The 22,995-nt window shown below is 43.9% G+C and overlaps 1 protein-coding gene and 1 non-coding gene across 5 annotated transcripts; one reads left to right on the top strand and one right to left on the bottom strand.

The window, feature by feature from the left end:
* Positions 1 to 1,445: 1,445 nt before the first annotated feature.
* On the bottom strand, positions 1,446 to 1,527 carry trnas-uga (transfer RNA serine (anticodon UGA)). Its single transcript has one exon. It is a non-coding gene; the product is annotated as a tRNA-Ser (tRNA).
* A 986-nt stretch (positions 1,528 to 2,513) lies between these two features.
* On the top strand, positions 2,514 to 9,704 carry lonrf1 (LON peptidase N-terminal domain and ring finger 1). 4 transcript variants are annotated; one of them, XM_049028687.1, is made up of 13 exons: positions 2,514 to 2,625; positions 2,993 to 3,328; positions 4,017 to 4,135; positions 4,283 to 4,405; positions 4,767 to 4,922; positions 5,005 to 5,119; positions 5,865 to 5,949; positions 6,115 to 6,229; positions 6,477 to 6,598; positions 7,566 to 7,724; positions 7,811 to 7,973; positions 8,154 to 8,303; positions 8,753 to 9,704. In XM_049028687.1, the coding sequence occupies exons 2-13, from the start codon at positions 3,031 to 3,033 to the stop codon at positions 8,900 to 8,902; spliced, it is 1,755 nt and encodes a 584-aa protein (XP_048884644.1). In that variant the 5' UTR covers positions 2,514 to 2,625; positions 2,993 to 3,030; the 3' UTR covers positions 8,903 to 9,704. The 4 variants fall into 4 exon arrangements, with proteins under 4 accessions (XP_048884644.1, XP_048884641.1, XP_048884643.1 ...); XM_049028684.1 differs by having other exon boundaries at positions 2,540 to 2,674; XM_049028686.1 differs by having other exon boundaries at positions 2,586 to 2,868.
* Positions 9,705 to 22,995: the final 13,291 nt, after the last annotated feature.

Genomic DNA, 22,995 nt, shown 5'->3' with positions numbered 1-22,995 from the left:
TAGTAAAATGCAAGTTTACAGAAAAGGGATAAAAAGATGAGGCATGTAAAAATGGTACCCTTATGTGCATCAGAATGCATCAGATTTTACTTTGATCGTGGACTGTCCCAATCAGAATTATAATCATAATCAGAAGACTTTATTAATCCCGGAGGAAATTGCTCATATTGCGACTGCACAATCACATATAAACACGAAGACAAGAACAATACAATTTAAGTATAAAAAAGTGTAGAATAAATTACGGGACTTTTAAACATTGTAATAGATAAATTATTTATAAAAAAAAAAAAAGATAGAAAATCTCTGTATAGAAATCTAAAGTACCTTTGTCCAAAAGTTACAGGAAAAGTAAAAGTGTATTGCACCAATATCATAAGTGGTTATATTGCACTTGTTTGTAAAACCAAGTTAGACTTCAAACTGTGGGAAATATCGAGGTATATTACACCGAGTCATGTATACGAGGACCCGCGACCTAGTAGGATAAGCGGTTTGGAAAATGGATGGATGGATGGATTTATACGAGGAAATAACACTGTCTGTCGATGCTAGAAATTTGTCATAATAGCGTTCGTCATTTGAGAAGGAGGATCAGAGATTTGCTGTTATATCGTCGGAGAAATTATAGTGAGCCTGAATGAGTAGACGGTTTCATTACCAACCAACTGGAGAGTCCGGGACGTCTCCATGGTTACCGGGTGATGTTTGAAAGGTGTCGGCTTAAAAAAAAGAAAAGAAAAATAATTCGTGATCTCGAGATAACGACTTTGGTTATGTCGAGATCACTAGAAAAATAAGTTGTGATTTCGAGATAACGAAAAGAACAAAAAAGTTTATGCGTGTCCTCTACAGACTTCCGTACCAAATGGCCGTTTACTTCTCTACCTTTATTCCAACACATTAGGTTCTTCCAGGTCCAACTTCACAGTTGGAGTAACACAGTCGCCACAGAACTTGTAACAACTGCAACTATTAATACGGCTCGGTGTAAACATTACAGCTACGGTCTACAAAAAGTACATCATTCCTCCTCACCTTCTTTTTTACTATAAAGTCACCGGTTCACCGCCCAGCTACGCCCTTGACAATGACCGTGTATCGTGAAAAAAATACATGACATTTATAAAACAATTAAAAAACGCATATGAATATGGCGCCTATATGCGATATGTTATTGATATATAAACTAGGTGGCATTGGAGCACAATTTAAAAACCTTCATTATATAGTATTTGAACTGTAATGAAACCGAAAGTATCAGCATTGTAGTCTTTTGTAGTCCTGGGTGTGTGAAATTGCAGACAATTATAAGAAGAGTAACTATGTCTTTTCTGGCCACGATATGCTAAATAACATGAAAGTTACGGAAGAGTATTCGAATTATTTAACGCTAACGTTAAGTTTTAAAATTAAATGTAAAAAACTAAGTTCCCACACTAAGTCGCTGCGAGCAGGGTTCGAACCTGCGCGGGGAGACCCCATTGGATTTCAAGTCCAACGCCTTAACCACTCGGCCATCACAGCTGACGCCCCATAACCACTTACATGTCTTTTTTGTACATTCTTCTAATACTTAATTTGACATCGCTACATTAGTTGGTCCAAATATTTGACAGTACTTCGGAAGTACCAATTATGAAAGCTTTCCGATTTCGTTTTGCTCACAGCATTCACTAAAGTCAAATATTTTCATCTGCTTAAGTACCTCCTTAGCAAAAACTTTAAAATGTGCTTAGCAAAAACATATTATTCTTTTTGTTGCTGGTGTTAGTAATACTTGTAGTGATAATCATCATTATCCTGTTAGCTATTATATTTCGTAATTAATATGTTAAAACGAACGAACATACTAATTTAATAGGGAGGGATGATGAACGCTTTAGGTAACAAAACATATTATACAACATTGGTGGGAGGAGTTGAAGTGTGTTGTGTAAGTGCACTTTTTACGTGTTTTATAACACCGTTTACATTTTTTGTGAGACGGAAACTTCAATATAACACTGACGAACAGACATTCAAAATTCGTCAGCAAAAAAAATCAGTGGATAAGGTGAAAATAAACACTACACTTCTATAAACACTACACAGATCAGATAATATACAGTCTGCAACAACTGTACGTGTTTCTGATCATACACTATTTTATCATATGATACGGCTTATGACCATGGCATGCAACTAAAATGTCGTGTGTCCCTTTAACTCGTTGAACCTATAAACACATTTTAAGTTTTATCCAAGTAAAATTTAGGGCGAATTTAGGGACAAATGAGTCACGCGACCAAAAACCGTCGTTAAAGATTGCAAGTCCTTAAAATCATGACAACTGTTACCATTACAAGCTCTACTTATTTCCTTTTTTTAATGTAGTCCCTGAAACTAGGTAAATGATAACCTCCTTATTATAAAAGACTGCACTCCTGTCACCCGATCATTGTTATGAAACACCGTTGCCCGTTTCACAAGAGGGTGTAACGCCGAGTGATGGACCAATCGTAGGAGCCCGTTGCTGCCACGTGGTCTTTTTGTCTAACGTCATGCTGCCATACAGTAACCCAGGCTTTACTGCTATATGCCGTGGCCGCAAGCAGCTCCACGGATGACGCAGCGAGGAAGCAAGTAAATATATGCTGAATTACTTCTTAAGGAAGACTTACAACGAAAGACGGCAAGTGGAGGCTGCCTCGTTATTTTGTACAAAAAGGGAAAGCGCTTAACACTTTTAAAACCAACTGGAGTGATGGTTGGCAATACATGGTCTAGTTTTGATGAATAACTAGAGACCATGAGACAAAGGTCGGGTCCGGGTGATTTTAGGTCGCGAAATCCTTGGCGAATTGACAGAAAGCTTTTTTGAGAGAAGTAGGTAGGACACTTTTGTAGCATTGGCTATGCATCTGCCAGTTAGCTAACTTGTACCCTAACTGGAGCCATGTCATTTCAGTACAGCAGTACCCTCATTAATACAATGCATTTCTTTTAACAGCAAGTGACACTGACTTAATCGGACTTCCGAAAGTGGGCATGGATCTTTTGGGGTGCCCGATTTGCAGATGCCTGATGTGCGAACCCGTGACGGTGTCCTGCGGTCATTCTTTCTGCCGGAGATGCGCAGGGACCAGCCTGCAGTCACAGTGTCCAGTTTGCAAAGACAAGCTGAAACCGAGGGATATCAGAAACGTCAAGAACAACGTCTTACTGTGTCGGATCATAGAGAAGTGCTGTCCGGAAGAAGCAAAGCTTAAGTTACGTTTGCTGGAGCGTCTGAAAGCCTGCGACTATTCGCAAGCTTTGCGGATCGCGGATGATGGACTGAAGATAGGTATGTAAACGGGTCGGTAAATGGTCCGACGTCAACAAGTTGAAGTACTTACGCAACTCCCGTCGGCTGTTTCCTGAAAAATATTTTGCATCTGACAAAAGAAAAGAAAAAGTATGCATTTATATCTTCCCGAAAGATAGATTAAAAATTGGAGTAATCTTGTACACACACTCGTTCGTTATTGATTCATTATTCCTTACATATAACATAACTGAATGTTGTCGTTGGATAAAAGAGCTCGGAAAGTGGAATCACTGAAAATTAGCTCCGCCTAAACATTAGTCAAACTCCGTTCATGCTGTCCTGTCCAGGGATACAATAGAAATGAGTAGTAGCCTCTGTATCTCTAAGAAGCCGGTATTCATTCGATGGTTACAATCTCACATAGAGGGAAGTTTTTGAATTATTATTATTATTTTGTTTAGTGTAAAACTCTCCTTTTATATTTAGAAGGAGACATTGAGGATTTATTTTGGTCTCTTCTTCCATCCCGAAGGATGGAATTTTTCTTAAGGGGTTGGAGTTTTTCTTAAGGGGTTAAAGGCCTTGCTCGGGGGCCCAGTGGTGACCCCACTCTGCAGCCCCTGAAATTTTGATACTTACAGCTAGATTACTTATAGCTCCATGTCATATTTCTACTGTCTCTACTTTGGTCCCCCCTCCCCCGACACACGCACGCCTTGTGCAGCCCCGCACGACGTTGGCCTGAAGGTACTGCGTGCGGAAGCCACTGCGGGTCTGCAGCGGCTGCCGGATGCCCTGCAGGACCTGGATGATGTTTGCCGTTTGCACCCTACCTGGAGTGAGGTGAGATGGGTGCTGGGGCAGGATGCTTGACCAGGCCCGCTTAACCAGGCCCGCTTGACCAGGCAGCAATCCGCATAGGTCATGGCTTTCCCTGTGGTACCGCCCATCCAGAATAATGCAATGCGATTGGCCCTGAATTCTGTGCAGGGATTCTTCAGGAAAGGGAACATCCTGGCAGATATGGGAAGACAAAGTGACGCCTTGGTTCAGTACCATCGATGCCTCCAGCTGCAGACTGACTTTTTCCTGGCCAAGGACCAGATCAAGAACGTGAGATTTTACATACCTATATCTGGAAATGTGTCTGCAGTCCCACCTGAACTAACTACTTTTGTGCAGAGCCAAGCACAGAGGGTTTAGTATCTAATGAAGAATTTGGCAGACAGCACATTATAATAGCAATGTCTTTCAGCCCCAGGATCATTTAGAGTTATTAAGACTTGATAATTCTGCAGTAATTAGTCCTGTGAGAGCTTTGGGGGTGGAGTTATCATGCCCTGTCAAGCGCTTCTCATTGGTGACCTCATTGCTCGTCACCCAAAGTGACAGCTCATGGTTTTCAGCTCCTCCCCCCTCCTGTCTATAGGTGATATAGTGGGTCCTGTGTGGTCATCACTGTTTTCTTGGCCAGATTTTGGAGGCAGAGGGAGTGAGGGTCCCAGAGGAGGTTCCCCAACTCCTGCAGATGGTTTCAGAGCACATCCACAGGCCCTGTGCCACCAGCAGCTCCGTAGGGCCCACCTCCGGGGACCCACCTGGGCTCTGTCCAGATGAAGAGCAGGATGAGGTGAGGTGCCTTGCCTTTCCTGCCTGTGTGTGCTACTGTCTGAGCAGAGGCCTCCCTTTCTGAGCATCCCATACCCTCCCAGCACCAGGCCGCACGTCCCGTGAAGAGGACCTTCCACTCCGAGTGCTGCCTCAGCCAGGCTGAGGCCTTCCTCCCTGCCACTGAGGATGACAAGGGACTACCAAGGAGGAGAGACGGTAGGCTGAGAAAGGATAAGGCGATGTCCTCTGCATGGTGTGTATGAGAGATAGAAAGGTGCTCTGGTTGCCATTTGTGTGAGTACATGTAATCAGGGGCGCCCCCGCCCCGATCTGTGGTGGTTTGTGCTGAGCAAACTGGTAAGCTTAGGAAAACGTTATGCTAGAGACTTCCTGTTTCCTGCTCTCTTTTCTTAGAACCCCTGGGCTATGATTGCGTCACAGTTACATATAACGTTAATACTGTAGCTGTCTAGCCCGTTAGCGAAACATGCTGCTGCCACATCTCCTAAGTAAGGAATGTGTTTAATAGTTAGTGTGGTGGCTGTTGGTGGCCAAAACTCAGGGGTCTCTTGCAAATGTGAGCTTTCAATGGTGGTAATCATGCTCTCTGTCAGGCACGCGGTCACACATGTGCAGGCGATAGCGAAGCCTGGGCAGAGCGTGCAGGGGCAGCCATTAATCCCACATCTCTGGGGCTCCTTTTGGCTTAAGGGCTTTGCTTAAGGGCTCAATGGTGATATGACTGCTCTGCCAGACATGGGATTTGAACTGACAACCTTCCGGACGTGTGCAGAGATTCTTAACTCCACATGCATGCCTGCCCCTGACTCCTCACATAATTGTTCTCCGTTTTGCATGTGCAGACACACAGTCATGGCTATGCATAGCCGGCTGTTACACACTTCTGCCCATAGGGTTACATCATTCTTCAGAGAAGGTGACTTGCTCTCTTCTCCCTCAGCATCCCCGGACCAAACAGGACAGGAGAGAGACCTGCTCCACAGCGTTCTCAGTGTGGCAGACTTCGAATGTCCTCTTTGCATCCGGTTTGTAGAAGAGGCGTTGTCATTGTAGCTCACAATGAGTCTTGGTGTGTGCTGGATAGAATGTAATAGATGTGTCGTTGCATTGTCCGAAACGCTGTTACTCCTGTCTCTGCTGCAGCTGTCGCAATGATTTTACATGTCCCTGTGGCCACTGTGCACCCGCAGGTTGTTCCATGAGCCTGTCACCACCCCTTGTGGACACACTTTCTGTAAAAACTGCATAGAGAGAAGCCTGGACCACAACCTGCGTTGTCCCCTCTGCAAGCAGTCTCTACACGAGGTGCCCTGATAATCTGCTGTTTGTTCATTGAGGCTCTCACTCCATGACACAGGTGGACATTGTGGAACGCTGCAGTACATTCAGCAGGCTATACCATGCAGCAACAATCTGTTGAATGACATTAATAGCATTCATGGTGTTTCATATAACCACTGAGTGCTTCCCTTTCACAGTTTCTCCTAGTTAAAATGCATCCCTGTTGACCAAGGCCCTACCCCTTTCTCTGTTTGTCCCGCTGCCCTGTCAGTACCTCAAAAACAGAAAGTACAGCCTGACAGCCGTGCTGCACGACACCATGTCCCGCCTCTTCCCCCGGCAGCTGGAGGACAGGAAGCGGGTGCACGAGGCGGAGATCATCGAGCTCTCTGAGTAAGTGCCTGGTCATGGGCTGACAGGCCTTCAGCCAATCAGAAAACAGCATCAACCTAGTTCTAAGAATGATGAGGCAGTACTCATCCTTCTGATGTTTGGAATGCATTTCTCTTTGTATAACCAACTTGTTTTTCCTCTTGAAGCACTTGCTAGTGGTGCCCATCATACATTATAAGTATTCTTTATATATACTGTACAGGTAGCTCTCACTTTCTGAGCTCCTGATCTACAAGTTTTTATGTTAAAGAATTTTCTATGGCAAAAATATATGTTTTTTATTATTTAAAAATATTTGCATGTAACTCGACATGTGCTGCCCAGAAGTGCTGTCTGTAGGCGAGAAGAGTTTTCAGACAACTTGCTTTGTGAAATGACTGTCTATTCTACGTCCGATTTGTACCTCGCACTGTGCATGCTTAGCATCACATTTTCCGGCATATTTTACGATGGTGCCCAATTTGTACCACTTCATTTCTTGGCCCAACCTGATGCCGTTAATACACCAGGTTGATTTTCCGCGCTGTTTGTGCACGATCCCCACCAGCTCAGAAAAACCACCCCATCTGCTACAAATCAAAGTGACCAAAACTGACTCTGAATGTTACAATTTTAACAAAGTGGTTTTTGATTTTCTCCGAGGATGTTTTAGTTTGTTTAAATGTGCGTGTGTTTCTGATTAAATGTTAATTCTAATAATTCATTTGTGTTTCCTTAGTTTATTTAGCAAGCATTTGTGCTAAAATTTTTCTGGCTGGAGCCAGAGTCATAATTTTTATATTATTTCCATGGGAAAGTACCTTTACGAGTTCTCGATTAACGAGCAATAATTTGGAACTAAATTAGCTCGTAAAATCGAGAATTACCTGAATATATAATGTAGATCGTACACTATATATAACTTAATATTATGTAAATATATAATTAAAGCAATTTAACGGTTATATACCTCGTTGCTGCCTTTCAGTCTGACCAGGGACGTTCCGATCTTCGTGTGTACACTGGCTTTCCCGGGAGTGCCGTGCCCTCTCCACGTCTTCGAGCCCCGTTACCGGCTTATGATGCGCCGCTGTATGGAGACAGGAACCAGACGGTTTGGCATGTGCACCTATGAGTCCAGTGACGGGTTAAGTGTCCCGTTGGGTTACACAGATGGGCGTGGTGTGTGACGGCATCACCACGGTGACACGCCAGTTTCTCATGCACCTGCAGGTTTGCCGACTATGGCTGTATCCTAGAGATCCTGGGCTTGAACCACCTTCCGGACGGGCGGTCCTACGTGGACACAGTTGGGGGCAGCCGCTTCCGGGTACTGAGGAGGGGGAAAAGGGATGGCTACCACACTGCGGACATCGAGTACCTGGAAGATCAGAAGGTTAGCACCATGCTAGATGTCGCACGCAAAGTGGATGTGCCTCCCTTACCCTACCTATGCACTTCTACAGCTGATGGAGACAGACAGGGTGCTTGTGTGTGTGCTGGCTTTAATCAGAGTCCTGCCTTTTTGTGTGTGTGCGGTGCCCGCCTGTGTCTGGGCCTTGGCCTCCCCTCAAAGGTGGATGGTGCAGATCTACAGGTGCTGCAGAGTCTTCATGACAGCGTGTACCAGCAGACCCAAGACTGGTACCGGGGACTGGGGGTGCCGGAGCAGACGCAGATCCGCAGGCAGTACGGCCCGATGCCCGAGAGGGAGCGCGACATCCAGGTGAGCTCGCAGTAGGGTGTCTCTTTGGTATTTGGTACTTTCTATATGGCATGAAGTACAGGACTTTACAGCCTGCCAGTAGGGGGCAGTGTTTGTGAAGCTAAAGGACTGTACAATGTTTGCACTCTGGTCTTTAAAGCCGAACCCTCCGCACAAGCACAAACAGATGAGAGCATTCTGGATGACAGTTTTCCCTTGTGGATGAGTGTGATATTGGAGGATATTCTTCATCCCTAAGTGGGGCCCCCTACCCATAATGACCATTTTATAGGAAGTACCTTGTCATGGTGCCCAATTAATGTTCTGCACCAGTAGACGTGGTTGGCCCTCTTCAGGCCCGCTGGTCACTATCCCCCAGTACTGTCGACCCTCTTCATGTTGGCACCCTAACCCTAAATGCATTGTTTTCCTTCCCGCATGTTCCCTGTGTGACTCCGGGACCATCGCAGGCATCATCTGATGGGCCTGCCTGGTGCTGGTGGCTGCTGTCAGTCCTGCAGCTGGACCCGACCTATAAGACCAATCTTCTGTCCTTCACATCCCTGAAGGATCGCCTTGGCCACCTCCACATCGTACTGGAGTACTTATCCCAGATGTAGAACCAGGCCCGGACCTGCAATGTGCCCCCACCACTCCAGAGCTCAGCAGTCTGCAGGATGTATGCAGAATTGGCCCCGTTAGCGCAGAAGATGCTCGTCTGTTACCCCAGTGAGCCCACATTTTACCACGGCTCCGAGTGTCTGTCTTACGCAAATGCAATCCAGATCAAACGTTGTAATACTTACACATTTGTTCCTCTCAGTTGTACATCAGTGCCATAATCTTTAAAATGAGGCATTGTAAAATGTTTCTTTAGGGGTGTTTTTCAAGGTTTTAGACTGATAAAGTTAATACTGTATAAAAAAAAAAATAGACCAGGAAGTGCATTGCCTGGTCTCTCCTGTAGAGGGCAGTAAACAAAATGCTGCATTAGTATGTGGTCCCAGGTAAATAACAGACATCAGGGTTCTGTGCTTTTGACTATTATCCTGCTGTTGCACCACCTCTGTCACGTTCAGCCTGGCCTGTGGTATGTCAGAAGCAGCCAGAAGGCTTTGCACAAATAATACTGGCAAACACTTTTCTTTGGCTTTATTTAAAAAAAGTAAATAAGCAAAACGTATAAAAATGACTGTTTTCTGTAAAACGTGCACTTGTTTAATGTTTTGCTCCTCTGAATCTATTTTGGGGTGAACAACTGACATGTGGAATCTTATTTGATTGTGGTTACGTGTCTGAACTAATGAAATAAAGAAAGGTGAAGGGTATAATACAGACAATAAACCAGGGTGGCATGAGGGAGAAATGCCCACAGTGGTGCCCGTCGAAAAGCCTCCTTTTCATGCACACAACGGTGATTTATTTGCATGTCTTTGCTTTTCTTTCATTTTCAGGAGCGTCGGGTGTTTTGTTTGTTTGTTTGTTTTCTCTCACTAACTAAATACATTCATGCTGAAATTAAATCAAGGGAGGTAGTCAGTCCCGGCTGCCTGCTAATTCCTCTGGTTTTAGATAATCGCAGAAAGCAGAGGTCACCAGTGGCATGTAGGCATTAGCGGCTGGGATCGTGGTTTTAGCTCCGAGCCTTTTCCAGCCTCTCGATGTCCATGAGTGTTGGGAAGCTGAGCATATCTGGGCCACCTTCAAGCCGAAGACTATCCTCCAGTTAGATTTGGGGGAAAAAAAAGTCGTTGATGACAGTTTTCTAATGAGGATGAGTGATACTGGAGGACATTCTTCATCCCTCTCCCTCTAATAAGCGTGAATGCCTCTTACAGGAAATGCCCTGTCATGTGTCCAATTAATAATGTACCGATAACCAAGATTGTGTTTCCTATTGTGATACTGTGACAGGAAACAGGCTTTTTTTAAAAAATAAAATGCATTATATATATGAGTATTTCAGAAGTGCTGCATAAACTCCACAGAACTAGGTTAGAGTGTGTGGTCAACCAGTGCCAAGAGGTTAAATTTAACTGCCTGATAGTTTAGCACAAATGTGCTGCAGGCTGTTATTAGCTTCAAAATGGGCTATTCAACTCTGGTTAGAGTAGTTAAAGGAGCAGAGCACCGTTTGTCCTACCAGCAGGCTTTGTCAGGTAGAGCAATGGTTCCCAGCTCTACACTTGCACAGTGTTTGTTAGATTAAAAGCCTTTGAGTGATAATGATCCACATTTTGCATCTATTAACATAGCTTATATATTCCTTAAGTAGACAAGTGTCTGGAAAATTTCATGGAACAACCTGCGGGTGCACAGTGGCCACAGCACTGTATAACACAAAAACAGCAAACTGGCAAAACAAAACAACAAAATGAAAACAAAAGCATGTACTGTGTGAACCAAAAGCACTGCGATGCTGTATCACTGCAGTTTATGGGATGTATTTTTACATCACTTAGAACGCTTGGTCATCTGTTCTGCATGTGGTGACTAACACAATGATCACATGCGTACATAGTGCATTTGGGTGCAAATTTATTACAATGGGAATCTACATAATCTATTTTGACTAACATGACTAAAGCAACTGAAAATAGTGTCAAATGATGACAATTGTACAAACCCATTTGGATATATTTACTAAACCATTTGAAAATTTATGTAGCAATGAGAAGTTCTGCTGTGCATTAGTGATATTGTGGTCTGGGGATTACACTCGTTGTTTGGCAAATGTTAATTACCATTTGAGAAATGACCCAAAGTAATCGAGAAAAATTATAAAACAATGCTGATTTGTACTTTTCATTTTGATGGCACTGACTAATTGTCATTTCTGGACTTATTTCCTGTTAACACATAAACCACAGCGTTGTTCAATATATATGAACTGTGCTTAGAAATGCTCTTATGGTCGTAAGAATGTTAAGTATGTTTCATGGAAGGTGCCAAAGCAATCGAGAGAACTGTAAAATAAAGCGCATAAAAAGCTCAACCACTAGAGGGCGACATGTTCTCACTAATGCATGGTTGATCTTTTTGTAAAATAACAGGAAAATAGCAAGAAGAAGTGCAAGGTAAATATAGTTCATGTTAAAGTACATTAAACAGTAAAGGTGACAGTGGTGGATTGGTAGGAAATAACTTACGGAGGCATCTGTTGCAGACTGTAGGTACAGTCCCTCACGGGCGCTCTGATGCGTGACGCCCTTGCCAGACCTCATCACTATTCCTGCCATCCTGCCAGTCACACAACCTGTAAATATCACCCCTTCAACCCTGCAAGAAAACAATGACAACAGGTGGGAGGCGGCGTGTCCGCCGGCTGCCCCGCGCCACGCTGGGCAGTGGGATGTAATCCACCGGCTTTTTTCAGCCATAAATAAGAAAGAGAAGAATGTGATGTCTGTTGGTCACAGAGCCAGAGGAATGGGAAGTGGGAGCTGTAGGGTGCGAATAGGTTTGCATTGTCCCCAGTAATGGTGAAAAGCACTTGCTTCCTTGCAAGGGAACCAATATGCCGTGACGAGGCGGAACCAGACAATGCTTTTGATATTATCATTAATGAGCAGTGGATGCAGTGCACTGATCGCTGGCCCTTTTATTTCCCTGAGAAAGGGGGCTGGTCGGGGAGGGGATTGAAGGTAAAATCGATACAGATGAATGACTAGCTTGGGGAAGACAGAGCATGCAGTTGGGAGCGTCGCTATTGATTCAGGCCAGGCTCACAAAACAGGAAACAATTTAACGACGAAGGCAAAAAGTTTATTTCGAGGTCAGGACTTCTATGGCAGGCCTGTGTGGGTAACTGCCCGACGCAGAAGAATGCAAAATGCTCCCTTTGTTGTCAGCGCTGGGTGGTGTGAAAAGGAGAAAGGATGCCTGGGAAAGAGGGACATTGTATTTTTGTCCCAGCATATTTGACAAGTCACAGCTTTGAGAATAACTTAGACTGCATGATAAACTACACTGGTGCTCAGTGTTATAGGCGGTCCACTCTTCAAGGCTTTGCCGGATGAGACAGCGCCACCTATTGGCTGGACTGCCATTTTTTATCAAGAAACTCGCCTAGCAACTGATCAAACCAGGTACAAAAAGATTTGACTGAACTTGGTCCCTACGAACATCATGTGAGAATAGTTACGATTATCATCTACCTGTCGTTAAGGTTACAGACTGGAGGGAGCAGCGCAGATCCTGTACAGAGCACTGGACCAAAGATGTTGGGTGTTCCTCATTACCGACACGTGAGGAAGTGTTTGCGGTCAACCTGGAAGTTTAATGCAGTTGGATTTGACTTGTTTGGACATCAGACGTCCATCTGCTACATGTCCATTTGCTTGCATTAATACTACTGTTAAGTTCAATACATAATCAATACTCTCTCAGTTCCCATTAAGTTTTGAGATGTCCAACTGGGGGGGGGAGGTGGGTGTCCTTGTGACTCCCCTTACAACTGAACCTCATCTCAGTTCAGGGTTATTATGGTTTTCAAATTTGCATTAGTTTTTATTTTTATTTACTTTTACATTTTGTTTTTTCAGTTTTAGGTCAGTTTCAGGTTCTTTTAAGAATGTACAAATAGTTTTTGCTTTCCTTTTTATTTTTATGGAAACTTCTACTTTTAGTTTTTATTTAGTTTTATTATTAATTTTAGCGTTCAGCGTTCATCTTTGGATACTACACTGGCAGTAACTTACATACATTCACCTTGCAGCGAAGGATAAAGTGTGAAACATTTTGTTGTCTTGCCCTAACATTGCCTTCCAAAGCCCTGGCCTCTGTCCTGTAACACCCTCATGTTTTTGTAGCCATGAAGGACCTGGGTTATTGATTCTCTCATTCCCTATTAACAATATGCATACACTGGATTGGATTTAGCACTTTTGGAGAAAGTAAGATCTACCTGAGTGTCCCCTAGTGAAAGCCCCTAGGGGAGCAGGGGTTAGAGAGTGAATTATTCCTAGAAATATTAAATATTAAAGTAAAGCAATCGGACAATTATTGTACAAAATGTACAAAGAATGCTTAAACAAAGCTTAATACACCAAAAAAAAATAAAAAAAACTCTCAATATGCCAAATTCAATAACATCTCACTCAACATTGAATGTGTGAGATTTTAACAGTAATATGCAATGCCAGTAGTTGTTTTAACCGTGATAACAGGTATAGGAATAAAGAAATAAGAAATAATCATAATTAATAAACATGAATCGAATGACAAGCCATTAAACAAAGTTGCTCATTTAGCATTACCATTTAGTGACAGTCATATTTTAACAAAATATTAACCTAATGGAGTACATTTTCATTTATATAACCACTGCACAGCACATACGCCCGTGTCTGTCAGTACGTTTACATGCAGACTAAGAAAATCTAATTATTGTTAGTCTGACTAAAACCGGTAATGTAAACATGTCAGTCCAACTGAAATCGTACTAAGTCGAATTTCTGGAAGTCGGACTAAGACACCCAGATAAAACGATTGGGAATCGATTTACACCTGCATGTATCCGATCAATCGGACTCAAACTCACCTATGCCCTCCACAGGTTAACCGGAAAAAGCCCGATACTAACGAGCTGAAAGGAGCCATATCGCCACCAACTGTAGCAGAATGGGACATACTTCGCTCACTAAATCGATTCCCCTCCCGTGCATGTACGCTGGGACAAGAACAGCAGTCCTATGAAATGCCGTAGTCATATCGTGGCTTAGCTGTGCATGTAAACGTACTCCGAGAAACAGAGAGAATGGAGAAAATGGGCAGCGGTGCACAGAAGATAAAACTTAATCTCTCCTCTCTGGATCACGGTTACTTACAATTTTTTGGAATCCTATAGAATCCTTTACCTGTGTCACGAAAACTGTTGTTAGTCCAGCCGAAAACAGCACACACAACCTTGCCGAACGCGGGAAAAAGTATATAAGAGGACCTCTACCAGATGAGAAATGCACCAACATGGCGGACGAAGGTCTTAGCTTCATGTGGGCGGTACGGTATGACGTTAAATGCAACCCAAAACCACATTGCAAATTGAGGGGTTAAAAACGAAAACGAAGCTGATTTTAAATGCATTCCTATTTCGTTTTAGTTTGTGTTGAACTGTTCATTGTAGTTTTTATTTAGTGTTTTTTATTTTTAGTTAAGTTAAAATTATTTTTCATTCCTAGTTTTAGTTTTAGTCTGAGTTTTTGTTAACTATAACTCTGTCTCGGATCTTGTGTGCAAAGGCCTATTCCTGCTGTGTTCCAACGTTTATCTCATGCCATTGCTCAGCAGTGTACCAGAAGGGTCCAGGAATGAGTTCTGCCCGTGTGGGACCACGCTCCCACGGCTGGTGGAGCTCTCTGACAAAGACCTTGCTTGACTGGCTGATCTATGTTTGCCCTCCTGCCTACTGCTTGAATGTAGTATCGCTGAATTTATCATCTGTGAAAATGACAAGCCCTGCAGCCCAGGATGGACTGAATCAGAGCAACAGGAGCCTCCGTGGGGGGTTAGGTTGTCAAAGATGGCCATCAGAAGGGACAGAGTCCCAGTTTTGCCAGGCACAGACTATAAGGAGTCATAAATCATGGCAGTCTATGTAGTATGGCGTGCTACGCAGCTCGTAAATACTCCTCTGGAACATGGACATAACATGCGTAATGATCTAGGCGTTATCTAATGATCATCATAAATCCCACAGAGTACACACTGGCACTTAATCTCAGGTTAGCACGTCCTGTCATAATTATTGTGTATTCCCATAGGTCTACTTTTTCATGTCACCTGTCGGGCCCGTTTGTGTCAATTGCTTCGACTCGTTGCCAGATGTGATTATTGCACTACTCCCAGTTACAGGTTTTCGCACATTATCTCAAACCAAGATTACGTACAGCTGCCCAAGGTTAAGTACACAGTGTTCACTTCTCTCTCCTTCTACATTTTTGAGGTTCTGCTTCTGTTTTTCTTTCAGGATAATTGCAGCAATTGCTTGCGGGACTCCTCCCATGTAAGACTTCAAAGCACGCAAAGCCAAAACCAAATTAGGAGCCGTGGCCCTCGTACCGCAATGTCATTTTCCGATAAATAGATACAGCTCTGCTCTGGGCGGAGCCCGGCGGGCTGTCACTGTACTTCTTAGGCCGCCGCGATGAGCCGCGACACTGCAGAGCGGCAGCTGCAGCGAAGCATGTCTGATTAGCATCCCGCCCGTAGGTTTGGGACGACGTGGAAGTGGGAGGCAGAGGAGCTTTTCGGGCGGGGAGGGAGGTGAAGAAGCCAGAGCTGCTGACTGTGTGAAAGTGAGAGATTAGAAGCCTGAGCCCCCCCCTCAGCACCCCCATTATGCAGTGGAGTACTGCTAGCAGCTACATGGAGAGTCCTGCCGCGACTGACGTTCCCGTGGATGGACGGCCAGCACCGGAGATAACAGCCAGGGGAGCAGCAGCAGTAGCCTCTCCCCAGTTCCACAGAAATGTAACGTAAATGAAAACAGCCAGCTGAAGCCATGCATGTAACACAGTGCTTCCCCGCCGAGCCCACCGGCTGGGAGTGGCAGACATTTTCTATCTTATGACGCATCCGGCGTCATAAGTCTTGGGTACCTTCGAAGACGCCCATACCGCAATGTGCCCTTGAGTGACAGGGAAATCCTCACCAGGTGATTTGGATTCTGATTGCACAGTTGTGTTAATAATAGCTACAATTAATGTAGGGGAAAATGAATGTGATTTCCACAGTGCCCATCGGGGAACGAGGGTCAGGAGTGAATAGGCCTACATTTTGCAAGTCGCACTTCACCTGCCAAATCCCAGTGTATTATAACGGTGGCAGTTTGCAGTGTGCTTACAAGCGTGGGCTATTGCCATAGAAACCAAAGGCAGACAGATAGGAGGGCCTCAGACAGATTAATCAATTCCATACACAATCAAAAAGTTATCCTGTCTATTAGCTGCGTGAATTTATTTGTCAGGTGTTGCTTCATTATTTGTATATATTTGCTATTTTACTGAACAAAAAGAGTGAGAAAATGGAGTATATATTTTTTTTCTGGAATACAGTCCTACAGTTCTACTTTGAGGGATTAACGCATCTCTGAAAGTAGGCTGTGGGGGAGGACTGGAACTGATAAACTTGGCTTGTTTCACACCACTCTAATCCTACCATGTCAATAGTCAGATAATCCCGCAAACGGAGTTTCAAAGCAAAGAAGCAAACATATCGGGGGCCTGACACCCCTGTCAGTAGAGGTACACAGCAACAAAGCCCCATGGAGGAAGTAGTAGTTCAGAGGGGTGGTCCGCACTCTGCCAGATGGGGATGCTGCACTGGACATCGAAACATGACCTACACTGTGAGCCCCTCCTGTGACCTCTGACAAAAAAGGGTGAAAATGAATAACTCTTCTAAAGCCAGTCTACAAAAAGCAGACTGGGGGAAAATATCAAATAGGATTTAATTTGATCCATTTTAAAATGGAGTTAAGTAGACAGGCAAAGTCAGGAGCTGGAGGTGAGTGAGAGAACCAAAAGGTTGGCATGGTAACATATCTAGGAGGAAGAATAGAAGTGGAAAGAGTGACGAATGCTGCACTGATGCCTGGACAGTGAGTTCACACTAAACAGGGTGTCTAAAGCTGTAATGCTGAGGAATTCACACACTGTCTTTGAGGGAAGGACGGTTTTCACTTAGGAAACGGACACAACTAACAAAGCAAGAGTTATTTTGTGAAGCAGATCCAAAGAGCCAGGCCTCGTGGTTTAATAGTGCTCACATTTTTGTCAGATCTGGAAATGGAAACAGTAAAACCCCAAAGCAAAAACCCAAACACTTCAAACATCATCTCCTTAACTCAGGTCTTGTTACGTGACAACAATCACAAATGCCGGGTTACCAACTCTCATGCATCTGGTATGACACTCGCTCTTCCAGACTCATGTTTACGGAGGAAATCTTATGGCAAATCTATATTACTCCGTCATAAACCTAAAATTTGCAACATCAAACGCATTGGGGTTGTTGGCAGACCCTACAGACTATTTACAAGGTAATGAAACTGTTACATACATGTAAATGCATGTGTCTGTGTATGTAGATTTGTCTTGAATTGAAAATCTCACTCCAGCCACCTGACTGAAGTTGACAACCCTACGAATGTGAGCACTAAACATCTCTTTAACTCCAGTCTTGTAAAATTACAAAATAATCAAGAATGTGAGCACTTGTTTTTAATGCCAATTACTTTCCCACATCTTAATTCACAAAAGGACCACTGAAACACAACAGTACATGCATATCTACCTATCATTGTTTGTTCATGTAATACAGGTGTGACCTTATATTTCAGGTATTGAAATTGACTCTGCCTGATCCGTATTCCAATGTACTCGCAATATAAATCATGTGTAAAATTACACTCAAAATACTGGAATCTTTTTGTCTGGCTGACCAGCGATGTACCACCATATGCGAGCTATGGCAACACATCCAACTTGAGGATAATCTTGTAAGTGGTGTAGGTTTCTCCTTCTCTACCATTGTAGGTACCTGTGTACTTTCTTTGACTACTGTTATAATGTAATAGTATTTGCTTGTTGCAAATCAATGCAGCTTTTCTCAATGAGAACACTGTCAGTGTTTTGCTGTAAACATCCAACGTTCCTTCGCTCAATAATGGTGATCTATCAATATTTCTTGTTGAATACTTTTCTCCGCAATCACTTCAGCACATGAAATGATTGAGAAATATATACTATTTCACAAACAGGCCAATGAAAGAATATAATATAATGTACACAAATATGTCATTTTTACTCACATGGTCTATTATGTGGCATAAAGAAAGCGTCTATTCTTAAGTGATTAGGACATTTTGTCAAATGCAGAGTCAGCTAAATGAGATTAGGCTCTCACTGTTTTGCTGAAAAGCAATGGAAATCCACAGAAGCCATAAATCGGTCTCACTCCAGTTTCCTTATTGCACAGAAGCTGCAGGGCGGCATTGGAGCTTAGGGAAGACCCGGTGATTCATTACACAGAGGCAAGGAGAGAGAAAAACAGGAGGAGAGATTGTGAAAAGGTGAACAGAATTCTGCGGAAACAGGCATAGTCCACAGCTAAGGGAACTGAAATATGCTGAACGATGCATTTTTCTTTAGCCCTGCTGCATATGGGGCTGTGTAATCATGGATCAGACTTGTCGGACAGATGCATCCCACAGATGCTTGACATATATATACCTGTCTGTCCACATGATGTTACAGGACATGGGATTCATTGGACTAGGTGACTTTCTTCCGTTGCACCAAGGTCCAGTTCCAGTGGTTTTGTGCTCATTTTAAGTGCTTTCGACACTGGACAGGGGTCAGCATGGGCACTCTGGCTGGCCATGACATATTACTCCCGTGATCACCATTAAAATTATCTGCCATTTGTGGCACATCAGCGCTTCTGTTAGTTTATAGCAGAAAGGATAATGTGGGTTCCCTGGTTGTCCAGCATCATGTTGGTGGTAGGTAGTATTTCCCTCCTTAGACCACTCTGATTAGGTACTCACCATGATTGACTGAGAGCATCCCACAAGTATAGTCATTTTGCAGATGATCTGAACCAGTGGTCTGGCCATAATGAATTGGCCCTTGTCAGAGTCACTCAGACCTTTATCCAAGCCCATTTCGTCTGCATTCAACATGTCAACTATGAGCACTGAATGCCAGTGTGGTAATTTCAAACTGAAAGAGGACCACTCAACAACTTCATGCCAAACAATCAACTTCTAAGTGGCAAAGAATGACACGTAAGGCCTTATACTGAGCCGGATGGTACATACCTGCTGAGGCCTTATACTGAGCCGGATGGTACATACCTGCTGAGGCCTTATACTGAGCCGGATGGTACATACCTGCTGAGGCCTTATACTGAGCCGGATGGTACATACCTGCTGAGTATAAGGCCGAGTCAGACAGTACATATGGCCTGAAACCTTATACTGAGCCAGATAGCACATATGCCCCAAGGCCTTATACTGAGCCAGACGGTACATGAATGCAGAGGGCTTATACTAAGCTAGATGGTATGTACGTGGCGATGCCTTATACTCAGCTGAACAGTACATACCTGCTGAGTTCTTATACTTAGCCAAATGGTACATAGACCTCGAGGCCTTACACTGAACCGGACGGCACGTACACCCCGAGGCCTTATACTGAGCCGGACGGCACGTACACCCCGAGGCCTTATACTGAGCCGGACGGCACGTACACCCCGAGGTCTTATACTGAGCCGGACGGCACGTACACCCCGAGGTCTTATACTGAGCCGGACGGCACGTACACCCCGAGGTCTTATACTCTATAGTTCATATTATTTGGTGGGAATGATCATAATGTTCTTAAGCTGGATGCATTTTAATAAGAAATACAGCCAGGGACGCTGATGGGTCACTTCTCCAGATCAAGATGTATGAGAAAGGAGCAGGGGATTGGTGAACATGGGAAATTATCAGCCAGTAGATGGGAACCTTTTTACAGGAACTGGGAAACCTGAACCAGGAGGACTTTTGTTAACTGTGAACTAAGAAATGAATCTCCAATGGACTACAAATTAGAATGGAAGAATCCAACAGACTAAAACTTAGGAAATTAAATTCTGTGAAACTTGAAGAGTGAAACCAGAAATCTCACCTAGAGACTCCAGACAGCATTGCAGAAGTTTCCCAGGGAACCGACTTGTAGGCAAGGCTGGGAGCTCTCATTATAGAGAGCCTGGACGCGGCACTTCTGCGCTGGCGCAGGGTCACAGGGACAGTCCTCATTATTTCTGGTCTGAGCATGGTGGTCTGCGATGATTCAGTGGCAGGCGTAACACACACTCACATACACAATGCTATACGTAGACGATTGAGTATAAAGCATGGATGGATATTATTTTCAAGATTCAAAAGTTTACTCAATACAGTTAAAATCTTACTATGCATGGCCTTCTGGTAAATGGGAATTAAACACAAAAAAGATCAAAAATTGAGTATGAATGAAGGTGAAATAGAGTAAGACAAAAAAAGCAATCTTACTTATAGCAATGCATTTCTGAGACACATATAAAATTCCCTCCCTGTTCTGTATGTGTGGAGTCCCCTGAATATGGGATGGATATCATCCCAAAAATAGGAGCTAGGACAACAGGTCACCTTTAATTGTCCATAATTTGTGTGTGCGTGATCCATGTATTCAGGTATTCCCCTGCTTAAGCTCTGCAAGATGAATGGCCATGTGCCCAAACGGTGACCTGCTTGTGTTGCACAGAACGCCAAAGATACAAATCAGAACTTGGAGATGCTCTCGATACACGCTAATTCTGCAGGAGCGCACAACCCGCCCGCTTCTGACCTGCTCTGGGAAGTCATCTGTCTCCTTATCTGTGCCCAGATCTGAGCATCAGGTCTCCCGGTGGCAGAGAGACGGGACTCAGATCTGAGGGGTCCTGGGGGGGGGGGGTTTACTGGAATTGAGAAATGTGTTGATACATAATAACAACATGAATAAAATAGAGGATTTGAGTGTGCAGGCACTGCAGCGTGGGCCTTGGGGACAGGTAGCCTGTCGCCACGGTGGGCTGCTTTTGTCAGCTATGTTCTTATTCAGTGTCTGAGCAGGGCTGTGTGTCCCCGTGACCACCCTCATCTGAGGGCTGCGAAGGACAGAAAAGAAACCCGCCATTATCACGCTAGCGGAACGAGGAAGAGCGAACGGGGATAAAAGGGCTGCATTCAGGATGGCACTCTTCTTTGTGTTCTTGTGACACAGACTTGATGAATTTACATTTTGCTAATTTATCTGACACTTTTATCGGAAGCAGCTTACAGTAGAGGGAAGGGGCACAGTGTTTATGTTCTCCCAGGGATGGTGGTGGGTATTTCAGATCCAGAGAGTACAAGTCCAGACAAAGATGTTGTTTCAATTGACCAGTTGAGTATAAAGAGTCACAGGCGCGGAGTATTCAACTGGTTTGTTAAACCAAAATCTTGGTCTGGATTAGCACTTTCTGGACCTGAAATCTCCACCTCAGCCCAGGGACACAAACAAATCCACAAGACCCCCCCCCCCCAGCCAACAGGACACACTTGCTTGTTATAGTAAACACTATAGGTGTAACGTTTCTGAAACCCAGACTGAAACCACCATGCAGCCAATTCACGATGCTGATGGATCCACGACATCCACCCCCACATGTGCAGATGCAGTCTGTGAGCTCTCATGCTACTAATGTTGCAAAATTCATTTGTCATTAATCAGTTAAATATGCAAATCATGATATTCTATTTACAGTTAGGGCAAGCTGCATACTTTCTAAGTATGACTGATTTTGTCTTCCTACTGCATGTGTCAGGTGACTATTTTGGTCCAATCATGATTGAGTGATAATGTCTCAAACACCGAAGATGGATAATATCCGTGAGGTTGCAGCCATATTCAAGTCAGCAGTGTGGAACATCAGGCTATCCAGTGGGCTATACAGACAGCAATCGTGTCAGACAAAATGCACACAACTTGGCATACTTCAAAAAAACTGAATGGTCCAGGAGCATCAAGACATTTCAAATATGCAAGTGATTATCAGAAGACATAATAGAAGGAAATCACAGCAGCACACGAAGAACAGATTGTTTTCACTGTTTTTTTTCAACCCCCCCCTCCTAAAAAAAACAGTTACGAACCAAATCATGGATTTGGAGAATCTTTGCACTCCTGGTAATTGCAAATACACACACACACACCCTACATGGACAAAAGCATTGGGACACTTGGCCATCACACCCACAGGGACTTCTATGACATCCCATTCCCAATCCATAGGCATCAATGTGGAGTTGGTTCCCCCTTTGCAGCTATAACAGCTACCATTCTTCTGGGAAGGTTTTCCATAAGATTTTTCAGTGTGTCTGAGGGAGTTTTTGCCCATTTATCCAGAAGAGCATTACTGAGGTCAGGCACCAACGTTTGACGTGAAGACCTGGTTTGTAATCTCTGTTGTAGTTCATCTTATGGGTGTTTGATGCGGTTGGGGTCAGGGCTCTGTGCGAGCCAATCAAGTGCTTCCACACCAAAGTCACCTAACGATATCATTAGGGGCCTTGCTTTGTGCACTAGAGCACAGTCATGCTGGAACAGAAAAGGGCCTTCCCCAAACTGTTCCCACAAAGATGGAAGCATAGAATTGTCCAAAATATCTTGGTATGGTGAAGCTGTTAGCAGGCACTGCACAGGAGGAAAAAGGGTGACGATCTGCAGCATGCCTCCAACACAAAAGTAGCTTATTATGAAAGGAGAACAAAATGGGGGAAAAGCTTTTATAAAAGGGACTGTGAGGGGTTCAGAACAAGATGGGAACGATCAGAACTCAAGAGGCCACAGAGTACATACCTCAGAGGAACAGACGTTGGATAACTAAGAACCTAACAAATACAACGATGCAACCAGGATCCGACAGAGAGCAAGTACTTCAATACAAAGATAACGAGAACTAACAAAGGACAGGTGAGGATAATCACAACATTAACCAATCAACAGAGAAGCAGGGCAACAGGCAACAGGTGGAATGAACTACAATAAATGAGCAGTGAACGAGGGAGCTCTAACACCAAAAATAGAAAACATTAACCACACAGCACTAGAAACTAAGGAACATTTCAGAGAGGCTGAAAGACAACGAATCAAACAAAACA

This window comes from Brienomyrus brachyistius, chromosome 10 (assembly GCF_023856365.1).
Source record: "Brienomyrus brachyistius isolate T26 chromosome 10, BBRACH_0.4, whole genome shotgun sequence".
Classification (NCBI taxonomy): domain Eukaryota; kingdom Metazoa; phylum Chordata; class Actinopteri; order Osteoglossiformes; family Mormyridae; genus Brienomyrus; species Brienomyrus brachyistius.
Note: the sequence above shows the minus strand (reverse complement) of the source record. Positions and strands in the feature narration are given on the sequence as shown.